Raw genomic sequence first — 20327 nt, 5'->3', positions numbered from 1 at the left:
AATTTCAAAAATTGTGAATAAAAAGTAGAACTTTTATGTTCAAGGGCATATTTTTTTCCTGGGTTGGCACTACTTGTGACAATAACTCGACAACCACCAAGCAAGGATAAAAATTGCCTATACTTTTGTCCTCTATTTATGTTGCCTTGTTGAGAGTCTGATTGTTGAGTTTCATTATCATTGGTGAGTTATAGACTAAACATTATTATTATCTGTTTGTTACAGAAGAAAAAACGTCTTTCTTGTAAGGAAAACTTTCTGAAATGAGTAATAGAAGCTTCCAAGATGCAAAAATTCTTGCTCAACTTTCAGTAGACTACGAATTATCAGGGTGGATTACATAGAAGTTCAAGAAAATTCATATGAAGAAATGGAGGACAAGGGGAAACAACGCGTTATATGTGAATCATTCAAGTAATTCTTAAGTCCTGAAATTGTAAGAAAAATTCTTGACCACAGAAATGAAGAAGCTGAAAGAATAAAATATATATTCCGTTAACTATTCTGAAATTTATGCCTTGATGGGGATTTAATTCTAATGGGAGTTTACCAGAATACCAATATTTCATTCTTTGATTTATGATAAGACATATTGGGAAAAGTCACATATAGAGGTACTATGCGCAAGACAAGAGATTATTAGCTGTTGAAAACTCTTCAACTTGCTGATAAGGACACCAGGGCAGAAGACGTGTAAATGTTTGAAGAACTGAATGGAATATTCCCAAAGTACTTGGGAAGTGGACATCGCAATACAAAAGAAATACTTTTCAGAGGTCGTTGTCCAGTTAAAGTTTTCCCCGAAGACATAGTATACTGGTAAGAATTCTCAGTACTGCAGTTGAACGATGCGTAATAAAAATGGAAGTGTGTGCTGGAAAAAGCAGTAGACCTACCTGTGAACGAGCTCATCTTGAGATTGTGAAGATACTGGTGGAGCCAATAAAGAATACAGGCTACAGTATCGCTACTGAGCGTTTCTACATCCCTGTGAAATTTGCGGGCACCACGTATGATGATTAAAAGCTTACTTTTGTTGGGACACTCAAATTTAAGAGGAACCACATACCTCAAGAACATAAGACGACTGTAGGCAGAGAGCTGTATTCCTCCAAATTTTTATTCACAGATCTATTAAAAAACCTGAAGCTAGAATTGTCTCTTACATCAAAAAACAAAAACCGAAGCAAAATCTTTTATTTGCTTTCTACACAACGTCGTGATGCAGTAGCAGAAGCTGAGAGACCAAAATATGAAAACCCATTTAAATCTATACTATAATTCCACTAAGGCAGATTACCTATCTTCGACATACTCCTCAAAAAGAGGTATGGGGAGATGGCCACTGTCAATGTTCGTAGCCTAGATGGTATAGCAACGGTAAAGTCACACACACAGTTCACGGTGAGTGTGCCTAAGTGGAACGAAGGGAAATCATACGTCAGGAATATAAACCCTTCCGCTCAATATCAATGGTGCAGCAACCGTGATATATTTTCAGTAGGAAAAAAACAGTCTACGTTGGAAAAACAGTATAAGCTTCATTGACTTGTTTCACCTTTTTGAGCCATCTTCAGAAATCGCAATCTAGGCACTTGTCTCCTGCTACAAACTCGAGAAAATTTTATCTTCATAAGCTAGCACCGGAACTTTTGAAAACATATGTAGAATAGTGATCCAAGGACTTGTTTGGGTTGCAGTTCTTTATCATTTATGCTATGTGAGACATCCTTGGAAAGAAATTAGAGACAACCAGAATTACCGCAAATGAAGAGCCAACTAGGAAACCAAGATGCTACCTATTCGTGAAGAACTCAATTATCCAGAGAACCAGAGGTAGCGTCGGGAAAAAGTTAACATGTGGAAGCTGTGGTCGCCATCTGTGTAAGAAAATAAGAAATGTGTGTTAAGGTGTCATTGGACCAAACTGCTGAGGTCATCGGTCCCTAAGCACTACTTAATCTAACTTTAACTTCTGCTAAGGACAAAACACTCACTCATGCCCGAGGGAGGATCCGAACCTCCGACGGGAGCAGCCGTGAAGACCGTGACAAGGCGCCTCAGAAAGCGCGACTACCCTGCGCGGCTTTGCGAAAGAGTCATTTCTTGGCACAGGATAAATGTCATCTGTAAACCAAAGTATTCTCCCCGACTGGAGAGCAGTTTTCGAAATTTTTCAATATACCATGACCCATATTTGAGTGTTTTTATTCCTGTTTTTGAAACTTCTCGTCAAGGATAAAACTATATTATTCAGCTATTAGATCACAGAGAGTATAGAAACTGCGGATAGCGTATGTATTCAACTACAGAAACTATGTTTCTATTTAATACAAACTTTCATTGCTCACGTTTTCACCACTGTTGCTTGTCATTCTTCACCCCATACACTCTAAACATTACGTTTTTAGTTTTGGAGTCGGTGACCTCACATTATAAACACAGTCATAAGATCTACAGCCTATTATAACAGTTACAAGATCTACTGCCTACTATAACACGAGAAAAATTTTGCCCTTGTTGAAAGCCCAAATCCGAAGCCGACAATACAACCACACTAGCAGCCAGAATTCGTATCACTCACTAGCTCATCGGAAACAAGAAGAGGAATGACAAAAGATATAACAACTCCTAACAGAAGCACTGGGACATGGAGTTGCACAACCGACGCAGTGTCTCGGCTGACATGACTAAATAAATAATTATGAATAAAAATTTCTTAATCTTGGGCTGTGATTCGTCTAATACACCTAAATCAAACACTTTTTTATTATGCCAGACGCGTTTCACTTGTTTTTGACTGTGAAGTATCCTGAGTGGCCTGTAATACAAATTGCTTATGTATATGGTATTTGCGTTGTATAATAATTACAGATTTATTACTATGAGTATATTACAGTTTTTGGTATTCTCTTGATGTTAGGTGAGAAGCAACTTTTTGTAGCACAAGTCTCGTGGTATTAAATTAATAACCGTTCCTGATAACAATTTCTGATGCTATTACTGGATATATTGCATCCTGGAGTCGTACTTAGATGGTTTTTGTATCCAAGAGTCCGATTTTCGGCGGTTTTCGAACAATTTCCATACAAGACCTTACGTTCAATGATCATTGCTTTTTGTTGTGTTTTGTTTACTACATTTAGTATTGCCATGTGGCTTTCTGTGTGTTTCGTTCACCTTTTGTTTGTGTTGTGGTGTCTACATGCAGTTCAATATTCTTTTTTTGTGCATGTGTATATAGACTGTAATTAGTATACGCGCAAATATTTATATATGTGGTATCTTACAATGCACACAACACTGTGTTGGTCGTTTTTCTCTGCCTCAGACAGTCTTCCCATAAACCATACGAACTTTGTGAACTTACATTTTTACATGGTCATTACTGCACCGCTGAGCGGTCTACGCCTGTAAATACATTCCTGGATATTGAAATAAGAACACCGTGAATTCATTGTCCCAGGAAGGGGAAACTTTATTGACACATTCCTGGGGTCAGATACATCACACGATCACACTGACAGAAACACAGGCACATAGATATGTGCCTCCGCCACACACCGTCAGGTGGCTTGCGGAGTATGGATGTAGATGTGGATGTAGATGTAGATGTAGACACAGGCAACAGAGCATGCACAATGTCGGCACTAGTACAGTGTATATCCACCTTTCGCAGCAATGCAGGCTGCTATTCTCCCATGGAGACGATCGTAGAGATGCTGGATGTAGTCCTGTGGAACGGCTTGCCATGCCATTTCCACCTGGCGCCTCAGTTGGACCAGCGTTCGTGCTGGACGTGCAGGCAGCGTGAGACGACGCTTCATCCAGTCCCAAACATGCTCAATGGGGGACAGATCCGGAAACCTTGCTGGCCAGGGTAGTTGACTTACACCTTCTAGAGCAAGTTGGGTGGCATGGGATACATGTGGACGTGCATTGTCCTGTTGGAACAGCAAGTTCCCTTGCCGGTCTAGGAGTGGTAGAACGATGGGTTCGATGACGGTTTGGATGTACCGTGCACTATTCAGTGTCCCCTCGACGATCACCAGAGGTGTACGGCCAGTGTAGGAGATCGCTCCCCACACCATGATGCCGGGTGTTGGCCCTGTGTGCCTCGGTCGTATGCAGTCCTGATTGTGGCGCTCACCTGCAGGGCGCCAAACACGCATACGACCATCATTGGCATCAAGGCAGAAGCGACTCTCATCGCTGAAGACGACACGTCTCCATTCGTCCCTCCATTCACGCCTGTCGCGACACCACTGGAGGCGGGCTGCACGATGTTGGGGCGTGAGCGGAAGACGGCCTAACGGTGTGCGGGACCGTAGCCCAGCTTCATGGAGACAGTTGCGAATGGTCCTCGCCGATACCCCAGGAGCAACAGTGTCCCTAATTTGCTGGGAAGTGGCGGTGCGGTCCCCTACGGCACTGCGTAGGATCCTACGGTCTTGGCGTGCATCGGTGCGTCGCTGCGGTCCGGTCCCAGGTCGACGGGCACGTGCACCTTCCGCCGACCACTGGCGACAACATCGATGTACTGTGGAGACCTCACGCCCCACGTGTTGAGCAATTCGGCGGTACGTCCACCCGGCCTTCCGCATGCCCACTATATGCCCTCGCTCAAAGTCCGTCAGCTGCACATACGGTTCACGTCCACGCTGTCGCGGCATGCTACCGGTGTGAAAGACTGCGATGGAGCTCCTTATGCCACGGCAAACTGGCTGACACTGACGGCGGCGGTGCAGAAATGCTGCGCAGCTAGCGCCATTCGACGCCCAACACCGCGGTTCCTGGTGTGTCCGCTGTGCCGTGCGTGTGATCATTGCTTGTACAGCCCTCTCGCAGTGTCCGAAGCAAGTATGGTGGGTCTGACACACCGGTTTCAATGTGTTCTTTTTTCCATTTCCAGAAGTGTATAACGTAACAATTTTTGTCCACACATCCACACTTGTCCTGCTGCCCAGGAGAGACAAGCACTAATGGCTTGCTCTTGCCAGATGCACTTCGAAGTACTACCGCAATTAAAATCATACGACTTGTAGTAGATATAGTTATTAGCTTAGGAATGATGTAAATATACTGATATAATGTTGTTCAGTATACTGTCCTCAGTCACCAGTCACTTACACAGGCTATACTCCCGTTGTTTTAGTTTATAAGCGATGTTGATTCGAGCACGTATAGTTTTCTTGTTGACTGCAAGGGCATTATACAGGGTGATCCAAAAGTGACTGTACACACTTTGATTGTGATGTGTGGATCAAAATAGGAGTAAAATGTTAAATAAAGTTCCGTCTGGAACTGCTTTATTTCCTAGTTTTGATGCATTACATCATTTGTGGCAGGCATTATATCATGGGCTAGTCCAGGTTTACGGCGTGTCGTTTTCGTTTTCATATCAAATGTTGCTTTATTGACAGTGACCCTACAGTACTACTACAGTGGCACTCACCTGAAGATGGCCAGATGACTCTGCGCCGAAATATCGTGGCAGGACGTTACTGATATCCGGCAGTTCTCCCGTGTTTTTATGGAACAACAGTGCCCCTATACATTACAATCGGGAGGCAAAAGCGTATCGCAAAGCAGCTTATCCCACTAAGGTCGTGCAGATCAGTTGCTTGGTCGGACAGATCTCTGCATCTTAACCCCTGACTTTGTGCCTATGGCGTCATCTCAGGGAGCTCGTGTATGGGGCTGGAACTGAGAGTGTTGCACAACCACAGGAGTGGTTTGAAAATAGCTGTGGAACTGTGCAGAATGAGATGAACGGAGGCTCCAACATTCCGAGATGGAAAGCAGTAGAGCACGTCACGGTCTTTGTCCACATAGACATAAGTTTGAACATGTCCTGGCCTCATCGTACAGTACGCAGTGGTGCTGAATTTGTGTCGTTGCTATTTTTTTTCCATTCGGTTTCCTGCTCTACTTTAATACTCTGAACAGAAGCAGTTTCAGAGAAAACTTTATGTAACGTTTTACTCTTATTCTGAGGCGTACATTACACCCACAAAGTGTGCACAGTTACTTCTATATCACTCTGCAAGAGAAGCTAAGCAACGTCGCAAAACATGAAAAATTCCACAAATTTGAGCAAAACTGACGTGCGTATTCTACAGGGTTTCTTTCTTTATTTCGCTTACGCGATAGTCCCACAGCGATCACAGAGTCGGCGTGGTTACAACGATTTGGCAATTTTAGTTTTAGGGGTGGCCGGATGCCCTTTCTGCCGCCACCCTGTAACTTCAGGGAGGGAATCCGTGTACCCCAGCTGTCTGCATTTAGTGTAAATCGTGAAATAGTGTGAATGTGTTGCAAATGTCTGCTACACGTGTAACTGAGGCGGAACGTGGGGAACAGCCTGGTATTCACCTAGTGGGATGTGGAAAACCGCCTAAAAACCACATCCAGGCTGGCCGCCACACCAGCCTTCGCCGTTAATCCGCCGGGCGGATCCGGGGCCGGCGCGCCTACCCGAGTCCAGGAAGCAGCACGTTAGCGCTCTTTTTTTTCAGGACTCCTTTTCTTTTATTCAGAAAATTTACACTATCCTTTTTTTTAGGAAGGTAAGGGGGTGTTACACGCTGCACTAGCAGTGGGGTCTCTGCACGGCACTGCCAGTGCGTCGAGACCCAAACCCCTTCCACCCCTTTATTCATGTCCCCTGTTGGGTCATAGCACTAAGTGTGCAGAAATCTTAACACAAAACTCCCATTCCCTGATGTAACAAATACAAAGAAAGCTCTTCTCTGAGTAAAAACTGAACACATAAAACTTAACAATTCTTCTAGAATTACAGAATTACTTTGGAAGTCGAACACGAGTAATTCTGAACTAAATGTTTTGCTAAAAAAAAAAACTCTTCGTATAATATAGAAATTTCGGAAGCAAGTTAATAGTAAATAGTAATGAGAACAAAAGTGGCTTTTAATTTTCTTCTGTTCGTTCTCGTTCAAGGAGTTGTAATGGTTCCACATATTTAACCGACAACCATTCTTTCAAGAATGATCTTCAGCATGTTGCCGTAGTGCTTCTTGTGGTGGCGGTACGTGCTGATTTTAGCGTATTCACACTTCATGTGAACGCGGAATTCTATCTCATTGTCCAATCCAAGTTTGTTGATGACATAAATAACATGATTTGCCAGTAACCAGCTAATGGCGTCGGTTTTTAATTTCGGAAAGTATGTCATGTGTGGTCTCAGGAGGAGCGATGGCGTTATATATTCCGTCGAGGATATGGTGAGAAAGGCAATTTGTTGCCTGATCCAATTCCAGTTACTCACATTGCCGCCACAGGTGAATCTGTGGATGAATGTATCCACCAGATTGGATTTTCCACAAAGGAGTGTCTGGTTTAAACCGATCCCATATAGTCTCTCGCTGGTGCTGATGACATAGTCAACTGTTTTGTACCATGCGGAGATAGCGTCTGTAGATAGCCCGGCATAGTTGATGTTCCGCCATTCAGCTTTCCAGTCACAATTTGGGAATTTCGTTTCAATTTTGTTTCTACCATAATTTAACTTCCTTTCAAGTATGATGTCGCGCGCTGTGATACATGTGTTGCTTCTGATTTCGTCACTCAGCTTGCTTCGAGGAAAAACTTCCTCACATACTGCAGACGGGCATTAATCCTTCGCACATTAATCGGTGCTTGCAGGCTACGGGGTGTCACAGCCTCACGAGGACTCTCGACTACCCTGGCGGGTTGACATGTATACCACAGTCTCTAAGCAGTGACTCATGATGTTTTTGCATAAGTGTTGGTGTTCACGGTCCAGCGCTCCTTTGTGGGTGTCTGCAGTGTGGATGACGCGGTTGGTGTTGCTGTGTGTGCAGCGGGTGGTGCGCGGCGCGGCGGGCAGCGTGGTGGTGCTGGTGGCGTGGCTGTGGCTGGCGCTGGGAGCGCGCGCCTTGCTGGCCGGGCTGCGCGCGCCGCAGTTCGCCGCCGCCGACAACCCGGCGGCGCGCTGCCCCTCGGCGCTGGCGCGCGCGCTCACCTTCCTCTACCTGCCGGCGGCCAACGCCTGGCTGCTGCTCTGCCCCGCCGTGCTCAGCTTCGACTGGTCCATGGACGCCGTGCCGCGCGTGCTGTCGCTGCTGGACGCGCGCCTGCCGGCCGCCGCCGCGCTCTACGCCTCGCTGCTGCGCGCGCTCTCCGCCTCCTGGAGGAAGGCCGCCCCCGCGCCGCCCGCGCACAGGCGCCAGCGCCCGCCCCCGCCGCCCCCGCGGCTCCAGGCGGCGGCGTCGGCGGCGGCGGCGGTGCCCGCCCCGTGCCCCGTGTGCAGGCACTGCACCACCGACCAGCACTCGGCCCACTGCCGCAGCACCAACAACAACAACGCCATCGCGGCGGGTGCCGAGTGCTACTGCGCGCCGGCGGGCAAGCACCACCGCCACCAAGCGCAGCAGCAGCAGCACCAGCACCACCGCCACCAAGCGCAGCAGCAGCAGCACCAGCACCACCACCACCTGCACCACCCGCCGCAGCGGCCGCGGCCGGGGCCGAGGCGGGCGCACGCGTCGGCCCCCGAGGTGCTGCTCATCTCGCTGGCGTTCCTCGTGGTGCCGTTCCTGCCGGCGACCAACCTGCTGTTCTACGTGGGCTTCGTGCTGGCGGAGCGCGTGCTCTACATGCCGAGCGTGGGTTGGTGCCTGCTGGTGGCCCTGGGCTGGCACCTGCTGGCAGAGCGCGCCGGCCGCCGCCTCGCCATCGCCTGCGCGGCGCTGTTGCTGGTGGCGCTGAGCGCGCGCACGCTCCGCAGAAACCACGACTGGAGGGACGAGGAGAGCCTCTACCGCTCCGGCGTCGCCGTCAACCCGCCCAAAGGTACGCGCACCACTTGTCGCTCCGCTTCTGCCAAGAGGGCTTCTGTTTGAGGGAGACTGCGAAACCAATCTAACTAATATTTCTAGGTCCTGATACAGGAAAACAATGTCTCGATACAAACCAGTCAACAACCCAATATAACTAGTGCGTAATGCAGTCTCTATTCCAATCTACACTACTGGCCATTAAAACTGCTATACCACGAAGATGACGTGCTACACACGTGAAATTTACCCGACAGGAAGTGGATGCTGTGATATGCAAATGATTAGCTTTTCAGAGCATTCACACAAGGTTGGCGCCGGTGGCGACATCTACAACGAGCTGAGATGAGGAAAGTTTTCAACCGATTTCTCACACACAAACACCGGTTGACCTGTGTTGCCTGGTGAAAGGTTGTTGTGATGCCTCGAGGAAAGTTTTCAACCGATTTCTCACACACAAACACCGGTTGACCTGTGTTGCCTGGTGAAAGGTTGTTGTGATGCCTCGTGTAAAGAGGAGAAATGCCTACCATTACGTTCCCGACTTTGATAAAGGCCGAATTGTAGCCTATCGTGGTTGCATTTTATCGTATCGCGACATTGCTTCTCACGTTGGTCGAGATCCAATGACTGTTAGCAGAATATGGAATCGGTGGGTTCAGGAGGGTAATACGGAACGCCGTGCTGGATCCCAACGGCCTCGTATCACTAGCAGTCGAGACGACACGCATCTTATCCGCATGGCTGTAACGGATCGTGCAGCCACGTCTCGATCCCTCAGTCAACAGATGGGGACGTTTATAAGACAACATCCATCTGTACGTACAGTTCGACGACGTTTGCAGCAGCATGGACCATCAGCTCGGAGACCATGGCTGCGGTTACACTTGACGCTGCATCAGAAACAGGAGCGCCTGCGGTGGAGTACTGAACGACGAACCTGGGTGCACGAATGGCAAAACGTCATTTTTTTTCGGATAAATCCAGGTTCTGTTTACAGCAACAAGATGATCGCATCCGTGTTTGGCGACATGGTGAGGAAACGCACATCGCAAGCGTGTATTCGTCATCGACATACTGGCGTATCACCGGGCGTGATGGAATGGGGTGTCATTGGTTACACGTCTCGGTCACCTCTTGTTCGCATTGACGGCACTTTCAACTGTGGACGTTACATTTCAGATCTGTTACAACCCGTGGCTCTACCCTTCATTCGATCCCTGCAAAAGCCTACATTTCAGCTGAATAATGCACGACCGCATGTTGCAGGTCCTCTATGAGCCTTTCTGGGTACAGAAAATCCTCGACTGCTGCCCTGGCCAGCACATTCTCCAGATCTCTCGCCAATTGAAAACGTCTGGTCAATGGTGGCCGAGCAACAGGCTCTTCACAATACGCCAGTCACTACTGTTGATGAACTCTGGTATCGTGTTGAAGCTGCATGGGCAGCTGCACCTGTACACGCCATCCGAGCTCTGTTTGACTCATTGCCCAGGCGTATCCAGGCCGTTATTACGGCCTGATGAGGTTGTTCTGGGTGCTGATTTCTCAGGATCTATGGAACCAAATTGCTTGTAAATGTAATGCTATGTCAGTTCTAGTATAATATATCTGTCCAGTGAATACCCGTTTACCGTCTGCATTTCTTCTTGGTGTAGCAATTGTAATGGCCAGTAGTGTAATATTCCTGGTTCCTGATACAGGAAAACAATGTCTGGATACAAACCAGTCAACAATCCAATAAAAGTAGTGCGTAATGGAGTTTCACTTGGAATATAAATAAGAATTTATTTCAGTGGCTCGGGCTTACATAAAAATTGCGCCACTAAAGAAGACAGTCACTGATCGTACAATTGATCATTAATCACTCCGAAAGTCACTCGTACAGTAGTATGAATTCAAGCTGGACAGGACAAAAACGATTAGCGAACAAGATAACACAGCAAACAGAATATTTACTTGACTTTCGTGTTCTTCAAGTGTACGAAGACTCATTGCAAATAATCCAGGAAGAAATCAGAGTGTTTAGTATCCCGTCTGGAAGGAGGCGCGTGGGTCTGCTCCTGTAAGTAGACGGTAGGCCGAATGTAGGAAGTGAGTAGGAGCAGGAAAAAGGTAAAACTCATCGGTACTGCATGTCAAATTATAGATTTTTACTACAGGCAAAACAAGTTAATAAGTGGTTACATAACTTTGCACTGAGGTGCGCAGCCTTAGACCCGTCGTAAGTAGTACATTGTCTCAATCTGAAGTGAAGCAGAAGCCAAGTGTGCCAGCCGTCTGCTCTTGATGAATTGTGGAGAATCTTTAGCGGAGCTCGTATACCTCCACAACACCGGCTAGAGGGCGCTGTCGTCTGTGTCTGTCGTAGAGCCACCTTAAGAACTTTCAACTACGCCGTGGCATCGTAGCTATCGGTACCAGCTCTCAGTCTCAGCAAAGATGAGACTCTCTGATCTATGCACAGACGATGACGCTGCAGCAAACAGGCTCCACCCCCAAGTGGGTTGACTGGCTGCTGTTGGCCGTCCTCTGTTGTGGCTCAGAGTACGCTCACAGTCCAGAGCCTCTGGAGGCGTGGCTACACCGGCATACAACATTGGGTTTGCCAGGTCTCACAAGACTGCTATCAGCGTCTGATGGAAACCTCCATTTCCAACTTCGCAATGTCGGTCGGGTGATATCACCACTTGATGCCACAATAACATACTGAAAGTGAGCAATCTACGATTGAAACACTGCACGGTGGACATCTTGGTCCCGGTTTGTATTCGCTGAACTTACTAGAGATGGATAATACAAAAAAACTCAAAAAAAAAGCTCATTACTTCACCATTTCTAGTACTATATAGGAAATCCGTTGACACTCAAAATATTCTCCTGTCGTCTCGCAATGGATAAATTCAGGTCCTCCATAGGTAACAACAGAATCTCATACCTTTCTTCCAGCAAAACAGTGGCCAGTTTGCGTAACGACAATCGAGTTCCGTAACTGTCATGCACACTTCCCTCCAAAGGGGATCATGAAGCCTCAATATCACTGTGGTTTGGTGACTCTGACGGCCTTCGTAGATGCCACAATTCATTGTCGTCCTCATGGAAACAGTTCTGGACCACGCTAGCTGTGTGTACAAGAGACCTTGTCGTCTTTGACACTGAAAACATTGTACCATGGGATAAACATAATCAGCCACAATGGTGACATAATCCAAGACAGTAATGCGACTTTGTAGAGTAACCATAGAGCCCATGGAATGTCACGATATGGCTGACCAAAACACAACCGAACCCCCTCCATGTTACAACCTTGGCCAGAATTTGGAGTAGTGTCAAACACCACTCATCCGACCAAGCGACATTCTGCCAGTGCTCTATAGACCCAGGTTTTATGGAATCAGCTCCACATTTTCATGTAAGGACATTTTCGTCACAGATAAATGGTTTCTGTGTTCCCGCTCGATATGCAGTTTCCAGCCTCTGGTGCTCTCTCCGTGTTGTTTAGGTGCTGACAGACTTCACGACATTCCGTTTCGCAATGACTTTTGCAGCTGTCATGCTCTTTTTTTTCGGCACGATCACTCAACACACACTTTCGTCCTCGTTGTGACTTAGCGGATACCTTTTTTCCATTTTTCCTATAGGCAATACAAATCTTCAGTACTGTGCCAAACAGTTTCTCTTGGTTACGGCAGCACCAGCCATACGGGCACAACAATTTTTCCACATTCGACTACACCTAGCTCCGACATAGTGCCCTCACAAGTGTACCAGCTAACACTTGCAAGGCATTGAGGACACTGAATACGTGCCGTTCGAGGTCAAATACAACAATGCCACTTGCAGAATTGGCTAGCCTCTGCATTTATGTTCAAGCGTACATTTCCGCGGTATTTCCTTATTTTTGTCCAACCGCTGTACGTGTCTGTTTTCTCCTACACAAACACTTCTGAACGTAGCTGCAGTTTAGTCCAGAAGAGTCTCCTGCAACGAATGGACACACATAAATCATAGAAGTAATTATAAATAAGTGCTAAACCACAATAGTGTCCCAGTCTGGTCCCTTCAATCTCACAAACCAACCAACCACAATAGTGTCCATTTAACTGGTGGGAATAAGGTAACGTAAAGCACTTCCGTGAAAAACAACATATCTGAAAACAAAAACATTTACGTGTTGGCAAACTGTTAACACTTTTACCTGTTTATACCCACTGGAAATGGTTCAAATGGCTTTGAGCACTATGGGGCAATTTCTGAGGTCATCTGCCCCCTAGACCTTAGAACTATTTAAACCTTACTAACCTAAGGACACCACACACATCCATGCCCGAGGAAGGATTCGAACCTGCGACCGTAGCGGTCGCGCGGTTCAGGAGTGTAGCGCCTAGAACCGCTCGGCCACACCAACCGGCTACCCAATGGAACTGCCTATTGCAGTTAGGTGTCAAATACGACATGTCTGAGGAAAAAAGTTACTAAAACACTCAGTTGCAAGAGACGGGAAAAAAGTATTCATAAAATAGATGAGAGCATAGTAACAAATTACTTTTCTGGCTGTGATTATTAAATGGAAGATATTACGTGCCATCACGTCACACTGAGCTACGAAGAAAAAGTATGGCTTCAAACAATTACACTGTTCACACAGAATTCACCCTATGAAGAATAGCTAAATTTTTTCCATCGACAGACTGTTTATGCGAATTTTAGTTCTACCTTAAATATATTCATACAATACTATGAATCCACTTTTCTCTGAAAAGATGGTGGTGCTAGCAGAGAGAAACGGTGGCTAACATCTCGAATCAAAGTATGTTGTGACAAGAAGGGAGAGTTATATTTACTGCTGTGGAGTAGCACTACTTAAGACATAAAATACATATAGGAGTACAAAATGGATCATGGAAAGCAGATCCATTAAGCAGACTTAGAGCGCCAAAAATGTTTTGCCAGAAGAATTGTTAAAGAGGTTACAAATGCTATTAGCTAACTGAAGAGCAATAACTCTTATGATTACGATTCTTTTCAATCAAAGTATTCAAATGTAGTTTGTCCCAGCGGCCTTCAATTACGTTTCTAATCTGTGGACTGGTGAAGATATATTTTCGTAAAGACAAAAGTTCGTGATAGTAACAACCATTTACAAAAGTGGAGATAAGCAGGTGACTTCTAATTATAGAAGCAGTTCCCTCCTGCTCGTGTTCTCAATAAATTTGAGGTGGTAGCTTATAATAGAACATTAAACGTCTTTCCTGGGAATAACAACTACAGTTCATTTTCGTTTCCATTTTGGTATCCACGAAAAAAATGTGCTCTGACCGTTGTCTTTGGTCGCGAACGTACGACTCCTACATAGCAGTTGAAAGTAAAAAGCCATTCAATACAATGCGAACAGTAGCTTGGAGGCAGTATAATCGTCCTCTATTTGGCAGAAGAAGTCCATTCTTTAACTTTCCTCAGTTACGTATCGCTCCAGAGATTCCAACATGAGTCATGAAGCATGCCTATAATACTCGTGTGTTCAAATGGCTTTTAGCACTATGGGACTTAACATCTGTGGTCATCAGTGCCCTAGAACTTAGAACTACTTAAACCTAACTAACTTAAGGACATCACACACATCCATGAGCGAGGCAGGATTCGGACCTGCGACCGTAGCAGTCGCGCGGTTCCGGACTGAGCGCCTAGAACCGTTGGACCACCGCGGCCAGCCAGTACGAAGTTCTACCCTAGTTACTAAAAGTATATTTGAAACTTAAATTTTAAATCAAGGCCCCATCTAATTAGGCTCAAATTTCATCCACAGTCTACTTTAACAAGAAATGCAATACTCTATCAGCACATTGGAGAAGAAATAAAAACTCTGAGATTCGCCGATGACATTGTAATTCTGTCAGAGACAGCAAAGGACTTGGAAGAGCAGTTGAACGGAATGGACATTGTCTTCAAAGGAGGATATAAGATGAGCATCAACAAAAGCAAAACCAGGATAATGGAATGTAGTCGAATTAAGTCGGGTGATGCTGAGGGAATTAGATTAGGAAATGAGAAACTTAAAGTAGTAAAGGAGTTTTGCTGTTTGGGGAGCAAAATAACTGATGATGGTCGAAGTAGGGAAGATATAAAATGTAGACTGGCAATGGCAAGGAAAGAGTTTCTGAAGAAGAGAAATTTGTTAACATCAAGTATAGATTTAAGTGTCAGGAAGTCGTTTCTTAAAGTATTTGTATGGAGTGTAGCCATGTATGGAAGTGAAACATGGACGATAAATAGTTTGGACAGGAAGAGAATAGAAGCTTTCGAAATGTGGTGCTACAGAAGAATGCTGATGATTAGATGGGTAGATCACATAACTAATGAGGAGGTATTGAATACAACTGGGGAGAAGAGGAGTTTGTGGCACAACTTGACGAGAAGAAGGGGCCGGTTGGTAGGACATGTTCTGAGGCATCAAGGGATCAACAGTGTAGTATTGGAGGGCAGCATGGAGGGTAAAAATCGTAGAGGGAGACCAAGAGATGAATACACTAAGCCGATTCAGACGGATGTAGGTTGCAGTAGGTACTGCGAGATGAAGAAACTTTTCCAGGATAGGGCAGCATGGAGAGCTGCATTAAACCAGTCTCAGGACTGAAGACCACAACAACAACAACAACAACAACAACACATCAGCACACTACATGTTACAATTTGTTGTGTACTCGTTCCAGTTGAGCGAGGTGTTCCACGTGTCGTCGTCGCATTTGTAGGCAACAGTGCACATTAATGAGTTACTAGTTCTTTCGATGATCCCGGATCGTCTAGTAAATCTCGAGAAGACTGTACAATCTTCTGCTCCAGGTTCCCAACCGTACCACAGGGAGAGTCTGCGACCATGACGATAACTTGAGAGGACCTATGTAAATGCTGAATAAGTCTTAGAAGCGAATTGGTCACTTTTTATTCAAACTTTTAAAAAATCTATATTATAAAAATATATAGCACATTTATTATTAATTTTTAACACGTGTGAGTTCATGTGTATGGACCCAAGGCCTCTAAAAATATCATTGCACTGCAGCCCAAGAAGGGACACTGAATACATAACCTTGTCAAATACCTACAAAACACATTTGTAAACCTAATAAATGTATTATACCAATACCTGTTGACAATAGTTGTCGAAAACAGGGACAACTGAAGCAACAGTCTTATTAATGCGTATCATACTACCAATCAAGCAAAATAAATGAACACAAATAAAAACAGACAAATCATTTATACTTTAAAACAGTTTTTGTGATAAAAATCCTGTGCCATTTCAATCTAGCATTGTGTTTCACACCATTAACATAACAAATGATTTGTGAGTTGGATAGGTTCGTGCATTCCTTGGTTCAGATGCTATTCCTCTTAAGAACTGCTCTAAATACAAATTGTCATGATCTGACAGATATCCTGAATTTAAGTCTCTTTTAAGGAAAGGTTATGAGACGAATATTAAGCACGCACTTCAAGATTATTTTTGTTTGTCATCATGGTGTTGGTCTTTGTTTAATACACAAACACACGCACACACACACACACTCGCATACTCACGCAATTTGAAGTGGGGGAGTAAGCGTGGTGTTGTACTGTATGTTTAACTGGAGACCTAGAAACGACGGAGAGGCTCCGTCCCCGCCGCAGCCGCAGTGGTCCACAACACCACGACGGCTACCGCAGTCCACTTCATCCATCTGCCGACCTTCGCCGAACCCAGTGTTATTGTGCGGTTCGGCCCCCGGTGGACCCCCAAAGAACGTCTCACACCAGATAAGTGTAACCCTTATGTTTGCGTAGTCGAGTAATGGTGGTGTACGCGTACGTGGAGAACTTGTTTGCGCAACAATCGCCGACATAGTGTAGCTGAAGCAAAATAAGGGAATCCAGCTCGCATTCGCCGAGGCAGATAGAAAACCGCCTAAAAACCATCCACAGACTGGCCGGCTCACCGGACCTCGACACTAGTCCGACAGGCGGATTCATGCTGGGGACCAGGCGCTCCTTCCCGCCCGGAAAGCCGTGCGTTAAGCCGTTGGCACACGGACCGTGCTGTCGAACGTTAACGTTGAGTGTGCCAAGTTCAACGTGCTGCTGAACGCTCAGGAACGATGCGACTTTTGCACACGGTACGTGGGCCCCCAACGTGGTATATGCGATCGCAACGCACTCCAGCGGCAGTTGAGGGATGTTTCTAGTTCGTAAATCACACTATTTACTCAACGGGCGCGCCTGAAATTCCCACGTTAGCTCTATTAAAACGCACATTTTCTCCATCGTCCAAGAAAAGGAAAGTACCATATCCAATCAATAAGGATACAGGCTTATGAAAGTTCCATTACAAACATTGCGGTACAAATTTCTCCGCATAAGATAAACATTATTTCATCTTCCCACAGTTTAGTAAAATCCTAAGGTCAGTCTTACTTACTCACTGTTCCTACCTAGTAGCAGAATCTTTGCAACATGTGAGTTACGAAGCGTAAAATAAAAAGGAGCAAAACATCTTTATACAAGTAGCTCAAGCTGTCTTGTAGATTAAGCCAATCGAACAAACTCACCCCTCAAAAAAAGGTGAACTTACATTTACATAACATGAAATATTATATTATACACTTATATTAAACTAATAATAAAGTACCAGAATGCAATAAAAACGCAAATGTCAGGACGAGATCCACTGCCCCAACCAACATATCAATACAAGACAGTGACGCTACTCATTACGTTAAAGCAGCAACACACGTATTACATACAACTAATCATAGTACGTTACGCCTTGCAGAAAACCTTATCGTAGATATGTTACTAATTGAAATTTAATTATAAGAAATTGTACCCAGAACAATACGTTTTGGGAAGATCTTCAGTGTGTCGCTGCCTTCAAATAGCCTACTCTCATAATACGCAAGTTAACAATAATTCTTTTCCCATGAATATGATGTTTCTCATTATTTTATTGGAACTAATCACACAGTTAACAACGGTTTTTCCAGTGGTTCTCAACTTGCTGGTGCTCAGAAACGGCATATATACATATAAGCTTGAAATGAATGCCAATATGGCGCCTCACAACTCTGTACTGAAGAGAGACGGCGTGCGTGTGACGTAAGTGGCGTTGTGCTATCTCATTGGTCAACGCTCAGACGCACGCTCAGAATATCTGACATGCCAGATATTGCTCAGCACGTTCGGAAACACTCCTGAACGTGCTATTTCACGCTATGACGTCAGAAACTCGGCACGCTCAACGATCAACGCTCGGATGCACGGTCCGTGTACCGACGGCTTTAGACCGCACGGCCAACCGGGCGGGCAAGCGTGCTGTGACTAAACTGTTCACTGATCTGAAGTCGTCGGATAGTGATATGCACACATATGGGCGGAACACTGGGGAAACTGTCATTTGTACTCAGGTAATTCGCATGAAAAGGTTTGCGGCGTTATTGTGGCCACAAGACGGGAGCTAAGGGGCTATAAACGCCGAATGGTAGTTGGAGTTAAATGCATGGGAAATTCCATTTCAGAAATCGTTAAGGAATTCAGCATTCCAAGATCAACAGTGTCAAGAGTGTCCCGAGAGTACCGAATTTCAGGTGTTGACTCTCATCACGGATAACGCAATGGCCGAAGGTCTTCACATGACGATCGAAGGTGCGGCGCTTGCATAGAGTTGTGAGAGCGAACAGACAAGCAACAGTCCATGAAATAAGAGCAGAAATCAAAGGGGAACGCACGACGACTGTATCCGGTAGGACAGTGCCACGAAATTTGGCGTTAATGGGCCATGACAGCGAATGCCTTTGCTAACAGCACGACATAGCCTGCAGCGCATATGCTTGGCTCGTGACTATGTTGATTGGACCCTATATTATTGGAAAACCGTGACCTGGTCAGATGAGTACCTATTTCAGTTGGTAAGAGCTATTTGTAGGGCTGGAGTGTGGCACAGGTCTCATGAAGCCATGGACCAAAGTTGTCAAAAAAATGGCTCCCAGCACTATTCATAGTCCCCTAGAACTGAGAACTACTTAAACCTAACTAACCTAAGGACATCACACACATCCATTCGGTTCCAGGCTGGAGCGCCTAGAACCGCTCGGCCACCCCGGCACTTTGAGGACTACATAATATTGTGGTCTGTGTTTGAGTGGTCCTCTGATCCAACAGAAACGATCGTTGACTAGAAATGGTTATGTTATGATACACGGAGACCACATTCGTGGACTTCATACTCCTAAACAACTATGGAATTTTTATAGATGACAATGCGCTGTGTCACAGGGCTACAATTGATCGCGATGGGTTTGAAGAATATTGTCGATAACTTGAGGGAAGGATTTGGCCACCCAGACCGGCCGACATGAAGGACATCGAACATTTGTGGGATATAATGCAGAGGACAGTCCTTGTACAAAATTCTGCACTGTCAGAATTTTCGCAATCATGGGTGGCTGTAGAGGCAGCATGGCTCAATGTTTCCGCAGCTGTCTTCCAATGACTTACCGAGTTCACTCCAGGTCGAGTTACTGCACTACTATAGGAAAAAGGAGGTCCGACTTGATGTTACGAGGTATCCTTGGACTTTAGTCTCCTCACTGTATACGTTTCTAGCATTTCTACACTTAGAGAAACCTTTTGACAATTTTCACTGGAATATTCTCTTTCAAATTCTGAAGGTGGCAGGGGTAAAATACAGGGAGCGAAAGGCAATTCGCAATTTGTACAGGAACCAGATGGCAGTTATAAGAGTCGATGGGCATGAAAGGGAAGCAGTGGTTGGGAAGGGAGTGAGACAGGGTTGTAGCCTCTCCCCGATGCTATTCAATCTGCATATTGAGCAAGCAGTAAAGGAAACAAAAAAAAAGTTCGGAGTAGGTATTAAAATCCATGGACAAGAAATAAAAACTTTGAGGTTTGCCGATGACATTATAATTCTGTCTGAGACAGCAAAGGACTTGGAAGAGCAGCTGAACGGAATGGACAGTGTCTTGAAAGGAGGGTAACATCAACAAAAGCAAAACAAGGATAATGGAATGTTGTCGAATTAAGTCGGGTGATGCTGAGGGAATTAGATAAGGAAATGAGACACTTAAAGTAGTAAAGGAGTTTTGCTATTTGAGGGGCAAAATGACTGATGATGGTCGAAGTAGAGAGGATATAAAATCTAGACTGGCAATTGCAAGGAAAGCGCTTCTGAAGAAGAGAAATTCGTTACATGGAGTATTGATGTAAGTGTCAGGAAGTCGTTTCTGGAAGTATTTGTATGGAGTGTAGCCATGTATGGAAGTGAAACATGGACGATAAATAGATTAGACAAGAAGAGAATAGAAGCTTTAGAAACGTCGTGCTACAAAAGAATGCTGATCACATAACTAACGAGGAAATATTGAACAGAATTGGGGAGGAGAGAAATTTGTGGCACAACTTGACTGGAAGAAGGGATCGGTTGGTAGGACATGTTCTGAGGCATCACGGGATCACCAA

The 20327-nt window shown here is 45.3% G+C and overlaps 1 protein-coding gene across 1 annotated transcript in view; it reads left to right on the top strand.

The window, feature by feature from the left end:
- Positions 1 to 20327, top strand: part of LOC126278778 (protein O-mannosyl-transferase TMTC2) — a 990803-nt gene that overhangs the window by 552766 nt on the left and 417710 nt on the right. The window contains exon 5 of the mRNA XM_049979055.1: positions 7845 to 8835. Within this exon, the coding sequence (XP_049835012.1) occupies positions 7845 to 8835 (991 nt within the window). The remainder of the gene's footprint in view (positions 1 to 7844; positions 8836 to 20327) is intronic.

The sequence above is a fragment of the Schistocerca gregaria genome, chromosome 6 (assembly GCF_023897955.1).
Source record: "Schistocerca gregaria isolate iqSchGreg1 chromosome 6, iqSchGreg1.2, whole genome shotgun sequence".
NCBI classification, from domain to species: domain Eukaryota; kingdom Metazoa; phylum Arthropoda; class Insecta; order Orthoptera; family Acrididae; genus Schistocerca; species Schistocerca gregaria.
This window is presented reverse-complemented; position numbering and strand designations above follow the sequence as displayed.